Below are 14,226 nucleotides of genomic sequence, written 5' to 3' on the forward strand. Positions count from 1 at the left end.
GTGGTCTTCAAAGGGGTCCCGAGGAGGCATCACAAATGCCTCAGGGCCTTGGGGTCCTCTTTGACTTCTCTTTTTCTCCCTCATCCCATTATCCAACCCATCAACAAAGACCATCAGTTCTACCTTCAAAGATACATCAGAAACAAATAACTTCATTCTACCTTCATTCTTACCTCTCTAGTCTAAGTCACACTCCTGTCTTGCCTGATCACCAATACCCTGCTTTTGCCTTTGTTCCCCCAATCTATTCCTCCTATGTAGCTAAAGGGATCCTTAAAAAATATGTTAGATCTTGTCACTCTTCTCAAAACCCTCCAACGGCCTTTCATCTCCCTACAAGCTGAAATCACTCTTGCTCCACACTAAACTCAGACTTGTTGAGCATGGTGCACGACACATACTATTTGTTGAATGAATGAATGAATGAATGAACAAATGAACAAGAAAACAAACCAAAACAAAAGCTGGGGGTTACAGGATCAGACTAAATTCATCTCTTGATTCAGTCTGTAGTTCTCTTTTTACATCAGTGGGCAAATAAAGGAACAATGACTCCAAAGTCAACATAAAGATTAAATTTAATTGACAGGCTTTCCTGACACCACAGACCACAAGATAACAGCTTGAACTGTTTTTGAACAGCTGCCAAATATTCCCTTAAGGGTTTGTAGCTTTCTTGAGCATGCACTCAAACATTTACAGGGAAACCTTGCCAAAAGTTGTATTCGAAGTAAAGAATGACTTTTTAGACTACAGACAACAGAAATAAGAATTCTTAAATTCTCTTCCTACAAGTTAAAAAAAGTAAAAGTTGTATTTCTAATCTGTGAACCATGGCCTGGAAAATTGCTTTTTCATTTTCAGAAGTAAGAATTGTTCAATTAATCGCCAGGTTTACTTTTCAGAAAATCTACAGCATTTAACAATCTCTTGTCACCCCTACTATTGCCATTCACCAACAACACCCACCCCTGCCTCCCCATGCTACCCTCTCACAACAAAACAACTAAAAACTCAGGACTTACTAATGTGGACCAGGTCGCCGCTGGCAATCAGGTGATGTCAGACAAACGGCTCACAATGCTGTGTACATGTTCTGGTCTGAGGGGCCAAATGTCCCTAACTGTCTCTCTGGACTCCAACAGGAAGCCTGGCTAAAAGTTTTAATAATTCCTTTTTCCATTTTCCTAGTATTCTATGACTCCTATGCTCTCCTCTCATCACACAAATGAAAGAGAAATTACTCGGAAAACTCTCAGAGAGTTAATCAGTGTGCCTTCCTTCCTCCTCTTCCCTCCTTTCTTCCCTAATAAATATTTGGTTTAGACCACCTATTGTTGCATTAGATCTTGGTAACTCAAAGACAAATATGAAAATAATCCTTACTTCAGAGAGCTCACAGTCTAATAGGAAAGACAGACATACAGGGTGGGACAAAAGAAGTTTACAGTTGTTTGTATGGAAAATAATACAGTGACCAATAAATACTAATACAAGAATAAACCCCGTTTCACGTACTCACAACTGTAAACCTACTTTTGCTCCCCCCTGTAAAAACCAATAGGGACAAAATGATGTGATCGATGCTGCTACGGGCTGTTTAAGACATTACAGAAACAGGGGAGAGAGAGCACCTATCTCCTGCTGAAGAGACGGGTTTGCAGTGCAGGGAACACCTGGCTGGACAAGGATGGGGAAGGAAAGTACTGAAGTCTTGCAAACAGGTAAACAATCCTTCACTTCTTCAATGACCTGAACCTCTACTATATGCAAAGCCAGGGATACAGTCGTGAGTTCCTGCCTGGTGGTATCTACATTATAGTAGGAGACACAGAGTGGACAAATAACTACATAATTAACTAACTACAACTGTGATAAATGCTACAGAAGGTACCAGATGCTAAGAGAACCTAAAGGAGCCTGACTGAATGTTGAAAGGGTAGTGGAAGGTGGTGGCTTTTTTGAGGAAATCGTGTTTAAAATGAAATCTGAAGGATCAGTAAGAATTCACTATGTGAAGACGAGCCTTTCAAGAGAAGCGACAGCACAGACAGAAGCTACAGTGTGAGGAGTGGAAAGGACGGGAGCAGGAGGCCAGCCAGACAGTTTCTGTACAAGCCCCAGTGAGAGAGCATGGTAGTCTAGACTATGGTGTGTGTGGAGAAAGAGAGAGAAGTAGACAGATAACTGATCGAGTGTGTGGTGTGTGTGTGTGAGAAAGTGAGAACTTTCATGGATGACACTACAGTTTTGACCCAGGCAACTAGAGAGATGGTTGTACTAACCACGGTTGGTAGGAAGATTGTGAACTCAGTCTGGACACGCTGAGTTTGAGATGCCGGTGTGATACTCTAGCTGTAATGTTCAGAAAACAAGTGGGCTCCCCCAATAATAACTGGACTGGAATCCCATTCCTATGAGTTTACTGTGAGACATAAACTTGGGTCAAAAATCACTGCTTACTCTCATTCTGATGCCGAGCCTATTAATGTGACTAAGGATTATCCATTTCAAATTCCTGCCAAGTCTGAAGTATATATATAGCACCCTTTTCCTTTTAATCTTGCAAGATGGGCCTCTGAATAGCCTTTCTTCAGCCAATACTTTACCCTTTACTCTTTGCTCATCGTTCCATTCCACCCGTCTTCATGATCAAAGTAAAAAGTAAATTGTAAACTTACAGATTTATAGATTGTAAAGAGCTGTATAATAGTTATTGCTCTTTTAATTCCCAGAAATACCACGTATCAGATATTTCATTTAAGACAGACATATAAAACAAACCTTGCTTGAAAGGTATTGACCATATTTTCTTCCTGACAACTCCCAGGTTTACGACATTCCTAAGGATAAGATTATCTACCAGAATATTACATAAACAGCCATGGATGCCAAGGTACATTCTCAAAGAGATCTGAAATGGAGGCAAAGGCAAGGAAGCTTCAGCTCTATTTGCAATATTTTGTTTCATTTAAGAGAGAAGGTATGGATCTGAAGCAATTTGTTGATGTTGACATGTTAGTTCTAGGTGGCCATAAGATTGTTTGTTGTATTGCTCTGTTTTATAATACTGCCATTTCCCCATAAAAAACTCTGAATCAGTAACCAAGAGATATAAAAAGCAATTAATTCAGAAATAATTTCACCTGTTACTTTTATCTATTTTCTATTATGTTTGCACTGCACTCATACACATGGAATTTTTTTACTTCATAAAGTTCACTGCTTTGGGGCACTTTTTCTGTGTGAAATTAATGACTCTTATTTCAAAGCACCACTGTTGCTTTCTAGAGGAATGACTGATATTATAGAAGGTGGCGACTCGTTGGAGTGGGGTTTTGCTAACGACAAGAACAAAGCTTTATAGCTTTAGGTGGGAATAAATTACAGCTTCATACAAATGCACTTACAATAAGTCAAGGGGGAAATTACGGGCAGTAAATCTATGACCCAAATGCAGACTAATTTGATGGGATGCTTTCTTTTCTGAGATTTTTAAGGAGTGCTAAAAAATCCTTCTCAATCTGCAGCAATAAACGAAATGCTGTGCCATGCTTACCCATCAAAACACATGCCTATGTGAGGTAAGGAGTAAAGAAAATATCAAACACAGAGCAAGAAAATGGAAACTAACTTTAAAAAGGAATGTTCTGCAGTGGAGGCAAAAGCTATCACAAATATCACACTTTCTAAACCCATTCAAATGATTAAAGAAAGAAAACACATGAAGTGTGGTATTTGGTTCCAAATGTCAGTGGGTTCACATTATTGTTCAGATCCTCATTTTGGACACCATTCTGATTTCTCGCAGAATGATTTGACTTATAATTTGAAATATCTTACTAATTTAAGAGGATTAAGGGTTAAAATCTACTTACATTCTCATCCATTTCCCCACTGCTTCATTTTGACACTATTTTCTTTAATAATTTTCCTTTAATTTGCTGTGTTAAGCAGAAGATAAATTATTTTTTGTCACTGCTGTGTGTTGACAATTTTAGTCAGAAACTTGTCTGTGTTTCTCCAAGTCTTATGAATATAAGTAACAGTTGTGTTCTACTTACTACCTGTAGTTTTGTCTTCGAAAGTGAGGCAGGACTCCACACAGCAAAATGGCATCTCTGATTACTCTGGTGCTGGGAGGCAGTTTAGAGACGCAACTATGCTGTGCTCTACAACAGATCAAAGCCAAGGTGCCGAGTGGCTCAGGCATCTCCCCTTAGAAAAGTCAGCATGCTAATTCCTCACTGGTGCACAGGTTTACTGTGGTATAGAAATACCACTGGGTCAAGACGAAGCATAGGTAAACTCGGCTCACCTGCTCACACAACCACAGTAATAATTACAGCTAAACTACAAAACGGCTATCACCCACAATCATTAGGAACTGATCTTAAGTCCGACAACCAAGGAATTAAAGTACTCACATTCATCACGATGGGCAGGAAGGTCAGAGACACGGAGACATAATGGGTGCTCCCTCACCCATGGGTGGTGTATAAAAACCGCAAGAGGCACCTCAGGAGCAAGGGATCCAGCCCAGGGTTCCAGCTCCAGGAAGGTAAGTCCCCATAATTTCTGGCTGTAAAATCCAGTGGCAGTTGGGGCAGCAGAAGAAAATGCAGGATTCTCAGGTGTCTCCTCTTAAAAGACCCACAATGGACTTAAGACTTCTGCAGACTAATTCCTTCTGGGCTCCAGCACCAGGGCAGCAGCTGGAAGGGCACCACTGACACATGGGGAAAAACTGAAGTGTCTGGCACCAAGGCAAGTGCTGGGGGACAGCTTCCTCCCAGACAACACTCCAGTGGCCACCGTCCCTTTTCTGAGCCCTCTCCTACACAGAGCCACAGAGTAGTGACGCCATATCTGAGACTCCATTACCCTGGTTGACACGGGATGACCTGCCCAAGGAACTGTCTGAGGCTCTGCCCCATCCCACTAAGGGGTGCGCTTTCCTACAACAGGCCACACTACCAAGACAGGGAGTCGAGGCAGCTCTACCTAACACATAGAAACAAACACACGGAGGCTGCCAGAATGAGGAGACAAAGAAATATGGCCCAAATAGAAGAACAGAATAAAATTCCAGAAAAGGAATGAAACAAAACAGAGATAAGCAATCTATCAAATACAGAGTTCAAAACACTGGTTATTAGGATGCTCCAAGAACTCACTGGGTAATTCAATGGCATAAAAAGACCCAGACAGAAATGAAGGTTACACTGAGTGAAATAAAGAGAAATTCACAGGGAATCAACAGTAGAGTGAATGAAGCCAAGAATCAAATCAATGATTTGGGACACAGGGAAGAAAACAACATTCAATCAGAACAGCAAGAAGAAAAAAGAACCCCCCCCCCAACTCACAAAAAAAGAAGATAGGCAAAGCAGCCTCTGGGCCAACTTCAAATGTACCAACATTCTAATCATAAGGGGTGCTGGAAGAAGAGAAAGACCAAGAAATTGGAAATGTATGTGAAAAAATAATGAATGAAAACAGCCCTAATTTGATGAAGAAAATAGACATGCAAGTCCAGGAAGCACAGAGTCCCAACCCAGACAAACACAAAGAGGACCACTCCAAGACACATCATAATGAAAGTGCCATAGGTTAAGATAAAGAGAGAATCTTAAAAGCAGTAAGAGAAAAGCAGAGAGTTACTTACAAAGGAGTTCCCATAAGGCTGTGAGCTGATTTCTCAAAAGAAACTTTGCAGGCTACAAGGGACTGGCAAAAAATATTCAAAGAGATGAAAAGCAAGCACCTGCAACCTAGATTACGCTATCCAGCAAAGCTATCATTTGGAATAGAAGGGTAGGTAAAGTGCTTCCCAGATATGGTAAGGCTAAAGGAGTTCATCATCACCAAGCCATTATTATATGAAATGGTAAAGGGACTTACTTAAGAAAAAGATCAAAACTATGAACATTAAAATGGGAATAAATTCACAATGATAAAAAATTGAATCTGAAAAACAAACTAAGCAAATAAGCAGAACAGAAACAGAACCACAGATATGGAGATCATTTGTAGGGTTATCAGTTGGGAGGGGGAAGGGGAGAATAGGGAGAAAGGTACAGGGGATTACAAGTACAAATGGGTAGGTACAGAATAGACAGGGGGATATGAAGAGCAGCAACGGAAATGAACCCCCCCCCCAAAGAGTTTACATGCATGATCCACAGACATGAACTAATGGAGGAGAGTGCTGGAGGGAAGAGGGGGTACTGGGTGGAGGGGGGGCAAAAGGGGAAAAATTGGGACAACTATAATAGCATAATCAATTAAATGTATTTTTTAAAAAAGAAATGCCAAAAAGGTACAATGTCATCCACATCATTTTGGTGCAAGTCAAAACTTTTCTTTGGGGGAGACAGCATGCTGGTAGGCCAAAAAGTGAGCTAGAGGAGAAAATGGTCTGAATTTAACCTCTGAGACTCCCTGTCCAACTTTGGGCAAGCAACTTAACCTCTATAAAATGAGTTAAGAGTCTTCATTGGGTACATGTGAGCATGTATGTGAATGGAACATACACGAGGTATCTAGCAGGCATCTATACTGATCAGTGTCTTAGTCCAACTTTAATCATTTCTATACTGATCATTCCTGATCTCCAATTTGCTCACTTTGGGGCCCCTTATTTTGATGATCATAGAGTTCATTAGGTCCAAAATATTATCCAGGCTTCTAAACATGACCTATTTATGCCCAAGAATGTCTAAAGGACTTACAACCGCCACTGGTAATTCATTACATTAATTCAAATTTCTTATAAACAAACTCCTACTGTCTAAATGCTGCACTTGACTTCCTCTTCCTACTTGTGACTATGATAAATTACAGGCCCATGATACAACATTCCTTGAAATTTGAAAACTGTAATCATACTCCTTCCATCAGGATTCTTTCCAGGAAAACAAAGTGATATCACTGTTCGTCAAAGCCATGTATGTATTAATTAATGCAAACTCACAACACGGGTTAATAGCAGGAAAGGAAACGAGCTTAGAGGGTCTGCTGTACATGCTTAGTTGCCATGGGGGCTACAGGCAAGTTACTAAAACTCTCTGAGTTTCAGCTTTTATATGTGTAAATGAGGATATTCTCACATTAAAACTATAAAGGATTAAATTAAATGAAATAATGTAGGAAACTCAAAATAGTCACTATTATCATCTTAATAAAATAAAAAGAAGACTAAGGAGGAAAAGAAAAACACATACCATGTTCACCGCATCCTGATCAAAAGGGTTCCATTCTATATTCTGAGGATAGTGGGCCAGAACCTTGGATTTGAATGTTCTTCTCAAAGGACTCTGGTCAAAATTTTCACCTATAACAAATAATTAACAATTAGTTAATATCTAGAATTTTTTCAAAAGCACGTCATAGTTTTATTTTTATTTTGTAGCTACATTAGTTGATAATGTTGAAATCTAATTCAACTTCTACCTCCAACAGTCCGCACTGTAAAATTTTCAATGAACAACAGAAAAAGAACTGTTTAATAAGAGGTCTGCATTTAAGAATGCAGAATCTGAACTTCACCTGGCTAGACAACTGATACTAAAAATCAGATATGATAAGATAATCCTTGCCTGTAACCTGATTTTATTGTCCTCACTCTGATATGTGGTGATAAAAATATCTACTTGGGAACATTTATTTCATTAAAGAAACATCCTGAATTAATCTAATCATACCTCTTATGATCCCAAAATTTTGTATATGGTACAACGCTCAAAGGAGACAATGGGCTTAAATTTTCCCAGACTTCTGTGATAAGTGTGACAGCACCTCCAAGCTTTTACCAGTAACACAATGAACAGAATTGGAAACATCATTACTGAGTCTAGTTTTGTCTAGTTTAGTAGACAAAACACATTAAACACACAAAACTCTGAAAAGAAACAATCTATTCCAAGCCAAATTCATAACCTGTCAAAATGTGGAAAGAAGAGTAGGCTACACTTTATTATATATAAGAAAATTTAATAATAGCTGTCAGCTCAGCATTTTATCTCCTTGACCAAATTAACTCTCATGAGACCTGTTACCAGAAAAGCTTTAGGTTCATAAAATATTTTCATGTGGATGGATCTTAAATCCTCAATGCCAAAAAGTTGAGATTGAAGAATTAGAAGACCTTGGAGCAACATTATTCTGGCTACTGTGTTTTTTGTATTTTTTAGGCTTACTTTTTAAGTGGCAAACATGACCTGTTATATCAAACGATAAAACTGCCATTTACCAGTATTTATTTGTACAAGTAAAAATATCTTAAAGCAATTTATGAGTCACATTTGGACATATAGTCAGACTCAGTTTCCATTTTTTGGTAAAAATACAAAAAGATGAATATTAAAACATCTTTTAAGTGCAAAACTTAACAGATTGTAGAAGAAGGGGAAAAATCACACTCTAAAGTCTTGCTGGAGACTGAAATATAAAATACACAGAACTTTTTTGAGTAAAGGCACATTATTTAAATAGATTTGCTGCAAGTGACCTACTGTTTCTCATTTAAGCCCTTGGCTAATGATCACTTTCCTCTGGGCCCCTCTTACTTATTTAGGCAAGCATTTCATCTCTGTATCTTTCTACCCCATACTCCCATCTCCTGAGAGATAAAGAGCTTTCGCTTCTAGAAGAAAAATGCCAAAGGTACCCCCAGAGAATGTTCATCAGTTTTTGCACAATGCTTCCAGGGTATGTAAACATCAAAAAGTCAATGGAAAAATGTGAAGCTAAGCGTGAATTAATGTGTCTGAAGAAAAGAGTTAGGGTTCAGAACGGTTCATTTCAAGAAGGGTGAATGACATCTTTAAGCTAATAGTGGATTCTTGTGCAAACACTAAGATTTTTAGATTGGTCACTTCTTCATTAAAAAGAAAATGTTTACTTTCTACTTCACTTCAAGTCACAGAAAAAAAATTAAAAGAAGCTCCTTCCTGGTTCTAAAGGTCCATCTGCTGACTGCTCTTTGGACACAGCAACAGGATATCCTCAGAAAACACACAGCCGTCAAGAAACCCCTTTGCCCATCCCCATACACCCAAAATGCTTATGTTTATTATCCAGAAATGTAAATAAAATAGGAAACACTGTGGGGCAGAAGAAACAGCACATACACAGGATTTAACTCCTGGAAACACTTACCTTTTAATGAATTCCTGCCTGAGTTCGGTTAAAATAGTAATAGTATCTTCATTCATATATCAAGTTATTAATGGGACAGGAGATAAATCAGAAAATTCATGACAGTGCCATTTTCAATATAATTGTTCTCTTAACTAAGGAACACCACACCCTCTTGAGGCCCAATTAGTCACCAGAAGAGAGAGAAAGAAAACCACCTCCAGAGAGAAAAAAATTTCACAAAAACAAGACCCGAAAAAGCCCATGACACAGAAACACAAATCTAACAAAAGAAAACCAGAACCACCACCACTTATTAGACTGCTAAGAAGGGGCGGAGGGCGGGGCGCAACAGGAAAGATCATTGCTATATACACAGCTGTCTTGGCAAATATTATTTTGAAGGAAATGAGGGGAAGAAACAACCATGTAGAGATTCTGGTAACATTGTTAGGGATTTAAAAATGAGTGGATGCAGCTATTCCTATTGGTACATGCCAGAGAAGAAAATCTTGGACATGCCTTTTGGAGCTGCGAGATGGGCAAACCACCTTATCTTCTCATTTTGAGCCCATGTTCCACCAACCTCTAACTTAGACTAGGACTTAGCCGGAGAAATAAATCGGTTTAAGAATCTCGATTCCCAGGAATTGGAAATTACATATAAACATCCTTAACTTAAAATCCACCTTTCAAGCATTATCCTGAAAAGAACAAGGATTATAAATCTGTGCAAATATTAATATCCCCCACTATAACTACACAAGAGTTAATTTCAAGTAATGCTGTCAAGTAACCTCCCACTAAATCTAAGCTGCAGTGAAGTCCTGCCTTATAAGAAAATAGGACATATCTGCCAAGAGAGCTTAAAGAAAGGCTCATGAATAATTTTTTCAAGGCCCGAAGCAAATGCTGTCTTTAGGAAAATTAAAATGCACATGAGAAAACAGAAATACAAAACAATACCTATGTTTTGCTTGAGCAAAACTGAATAAAGAACCAATTGTGATGGGCTTGGGTGAATCAGAATACTGATTTCTAACACCTCCACTTTTTATTGTTACCTGAGGTCGTATCTGCAGCACCTTGGCTCCTGCCATGACGATCTGCTTCTAGCCATTGGTACAAAACTACATAATGTAACAAAAACAAAAGAGCTTTATGAACAAATAAACAAACAAAAAAGCAAAAAATTGACTTTGAAGAATGGAAAATGAGAATAAAAAGTTAAACAAAAGCAATTAAACATGAGACATTACCATCACTGGAATGTAACACCAATAGCAGGCAGCTTATAAGCTATTATCAATAAGAAAGCAAAGAGAATGTGTTATTGTATTTTATAGTAATAAGTGAAATGTTATTTAAACATTGCAACTGCTATTTAATGGGGGCAAAGCACACACATTCTTAATGCTAATTTGAAGAGAAATATCAGGAGGAAGCTAAAGTTTCTATAGTCAGATATAACACAATGATAGTAAGATTAAATTAAACAATTATATCCCCACCTATCAGAATGGCTGAAGTCCAGAAAAACTGACTCCCTGGCCAGTATGCAAGTGACAGAACTCTCATCAATTGCTGGTGGAAATGCAAAATGGTATAACCACTTTGGAAGACAGTTTGGCAATTTCTTACAAGGCTAAACATAGTCTCATCATATGGTTTTTACAGCCCCAGTACAATCTGGAGAAAAACATCAGACAGATTCCAAGAGGAGGAATCTACAGTGCACCTCATGAATACTTGTCGAAATTGTCATGGTCATCAACAACAAGGGAAGTTTGGGAAACTGTCACAGCCAAGAGGAGCTTAAGGAGACATGACAACTGATGGCATGTGAGTGGTATATTGGATCGGATCCTCCAATCAGCAAAGAACATAAAATAAGCAGAGAAAGGACATCAAATAAACACAAAGGACATGGGAATAGGGTATAGACTTTAGTTAACAAAAATGTATCAAAAATCATCCATTAATTGTAATACGTATCAGACTGCTGGATGATGTTAATGATGAGGAAAACTACGGGTGTGGATGGCGCTGGGTGATACGGAACACTGTATTACCTTTTCCGTGTGTCCATTAATCTAAGACTGCTCTAAAAATTACATTCCAATATTAAAAATAGTCTATCTTTTGTAAATTACTGTGCAAGCGTAAGCTGAAGTCTGTTCTACATCAAGACTCTACTTAATCAACTATCCTCAAGCATTATTAAGTTTTAAAAGTTGTTATTTATTTATTTTTAGAGAGAGGGGAAGAGAGGGAAAAAAAAGTGGGAGAAAAGTTGGTTGTCTCTTGCCTGTCCCCAACTGGGAGCCTGGTTTATAACCCAGGCATGTGTCCTGACTGGGAATTGAACCAGTGACCTTGTTGTTCGCAGGCTGTTGTTCAACCCACTGAGACACACCATCCAGGGCTATCCACTTAAACACTGTCAACTAGAAGTGTCAACTTTTGGAGGAAAGTTTACTACAGTGAAGACCAGGCTATTAAAAAATTCACACCAGAGCTCTGTAGCTCAGCAGCATTGATTAGTGTTAAAACTTCTGGATGTCTTTTATGGGTTTCCTAAATATCTACAACTTTTAGACATCTTTAAAGAGATGTCAGCCCTGGCTAGTGTGGCTCAGTGGATTGAGCACCAGCCTGAACATCGAAGGCTTGTTGACTGCAGTCCCAGTCAGGGTACGTGCCTGGGTTGCAGCCACAGTCTCAGCTGGGGGTGTGTGAGAGGCAACTGATGGATGTATCTCTCGCATATTTCTCTCCCTCTCATCCTCACTCTTTTCCCCTCTCTCTAAAAGTACATTTAAAAATACAAAAAAAAATTTTTTTAGATTCATTGATTTATGTTTAGAGGGGAGGGGAAGGAGAGAGGAAGAGAAACATCAGTGTATGGTTGTCTCTCGTGGGTCCCCTGCTGGGAACTGGCCTACAACCCAGGCATGTGCCCTGACTGGGAATCAAACCATGATCCTCTGGTTCCCAGGCCCGTGCTCAATCCACTGAGCTACACCAGCCAGAGCTAAAAAATTTTTTAAAATAGAGATGTCAGAGTCTCCTTTAAAGAGTCAAATAACCATAATGCAGGGTCTCAATGGCCAAGGCAAGTTGCCTATAGAACTCTTGAACTGATGGAATAAAGAAACTGGTTCATTATAAATGACTAAAAACACCTTGAAATCACCAAGTAAATTATTTGGATCTTCAGGGACAGCTGGGACTGTGAACTGATGTCCATCATCAGGGACAGAGGCCCGAAGCAGACTCTGAACAGCCCCTACACGTGCAGTGTGTCATGTGCCTGGGTAGGGCTGCCCCCGTGGGCGCACAAGTCGGCACGCACCTCCAGGACACTGCACACTTTAGAGGCAAACAATCGTTACAATTAGCACTAGCACGAAAGAATTCAAGAAGCAGACAACACTCACTACATATACAGTACAGTATTCCCACTTTCTAGTTTGCACGAATAACAACTGCTCACTAGAGTAGAGCAGCAGCAGAGTGGAGTAGTATTAGAACCTGACTCCGAAATGTCCCTATCTGGAAAAGGAAGCATGAACTTTACAAGTGATGCTAAAGATCACTCTCACAAAAATGAGACACAGTAGGGAAACTAATCCACTAACTGGTCTAACAATTCTGCCTTGCTCTTCTCTAAAGCCTGTTCTGCCCCGATGAAGGTGAACACTCCTGGCTGTGTTCAGGGTCTCCCTAGGAATAGTTACCAGTATAGTTCCAATTACTTCCAATATACCAGTAATAGTTCCAATTACCAGTTAATATTTCCAGTAATATCAGTAATAGTTCCAATTTACCAGTAATATTTCTAATATAACCATTAATAGTTCCAATTACTTCAGAGAGTGTTTGTTTCTGATTTCATCACAGAAAAAAAGCAAATGTATGTCATTCCAGGTCAATTTGCTCTGACCAGTTACACTGAGAACTGTACATAAGCAATGGTGCTAAAACACCAGGAATACAGCTCGTCACCATGGCTGGGAGCATGAGATCAGGCCTCACACCCCCTCTACGCAATTGGCACTGGGACTAAGGACTCCACCCCCTGCCCCAAGACACTGTTAAGGATTTCTACAGTGTGTGCAAGAGATTGCAGGTAGAGGGGAACTGGTGAGATTTGTGAACTTTGGAGCGATTTCTCAGCCTGGGAGGCCCTGTTAAATATTTCACTTCTCTCCTCTCCTAGCCTTCTCATTCCAGGGCCCCACCTGAGTTCCCTCCCTCGTTATCCACTTCCACCACAGACTGCTTCTGACCAGGGTGTTTCTCTGCAAAACAAGGCCAAGTCCACAGTATTTCCCCATCCTCCTGTGGCTGACGGACACCAGAAAGTTTTGAAGAAAGTTTGTTTTAAAGAAAGAAAGTTTGCTGATAGGAATAATGAAAACAGATGGAGAGTTTTAAAAGGTAGTTAATCTCTTGTGCTCTGCCCCTTTAACATTTTGTTCCTTTTCTCTCTAAAAGGAAAGTTAAAACACACAATACAACACAACACACACACACAGGTAGTAAATGGACACAATACTCAAAGAAAAAAATTGTTCCTCAGCACTCTGATAAAGGCAAGGGGAAGAAATGGAGAACTCTGGGTGCTGCCCATGAAATCCACACTGAGGAAAAGAAAAAGGAAGGATGTACGTGGCGGTGAAGTAACTCCTCTCTTTCATGAGTCTACCCCCATAGGTTTCCAACTGTCTCCAAAGAGCCAACCTGAATTGGCACGAGCTGCAGTTGGGAGAGGAACTACTGAGCAGCAGTCAGTCCTGTAAAACAGACTGAAAAGGGAAAGAGAAAGGGGCGGGGAGGGGGGTAGTTACAGGTCAGAAACTAAAATGAGGGGCATGACTGTGGTGTCCATCACAGTGAGCTGTCCCCTACAAAGCAGATCCCCCCAGGAGGCACATTTATCATTTATTCTGAGGAGTCTACCACTATTTAAATCATCACTGAGCGGGTGGCATGTAAGTCGAGAACCGATGAAGTAATAATTACCATCACAGCTAATATAGAGAATTTACTATAAGGTAGTGTTAGTCTGAGTGCTTTACA

General features: G+C 39.6%; 1 protein-coding gene across 7 annotated transcripts in view; it reads right to left on the reverse strand.

The window, feature by feature from the left end:
* The window catches only part of DENND5B (DENN domain containing 5B), a 165,659-nt gene that overhangs the window by 87,980 nt on the left and 63,453 nt on the right, over nt 1-14,226 (reverse strand). For 5 of the 7 annotated variants that reach the window (XM_053662188.1, XM_037139755.2, XM_053662190.1 and 2 more), the window contains exons 2-3: nt 10,206-10,271; nt 7,227-7,336 (exon numbers count right to left, since the gene is read on the reverse strand). In XM_053662188.1, coding sequence (XP_053518163.1) covers nt 7,227-7,336; nt 10,206-10,271 — 176 coding nt within the window. The remainder of the gene's footprint in view (nt 1-7,226; nt 7,337-10,205; nt 10,272-14,226) is intronic. The other 2 variants (XM_053662189.1, XM_037139751.2) reach the window with 1 other exon arrangement.

Source organism: Artibeus jamaicensis, unplaced genomic scaffold (genome assembly GCF_021234435.1).
Source record: "Artibeus jamaicensis isolate MK-2021 breed Jamaican fruit bat unplaced genomic scaffold, CSHL_Jam_final contig_233, whole genome shotgun sequence".
In the NCBI taxonomy this organism is placed as follows: Eukaryota; Metazoa; Chordata; class Mammalia; order Chiroptera; family Phyllostomidae; genus Artibeus; species Artibeus jamaicensis.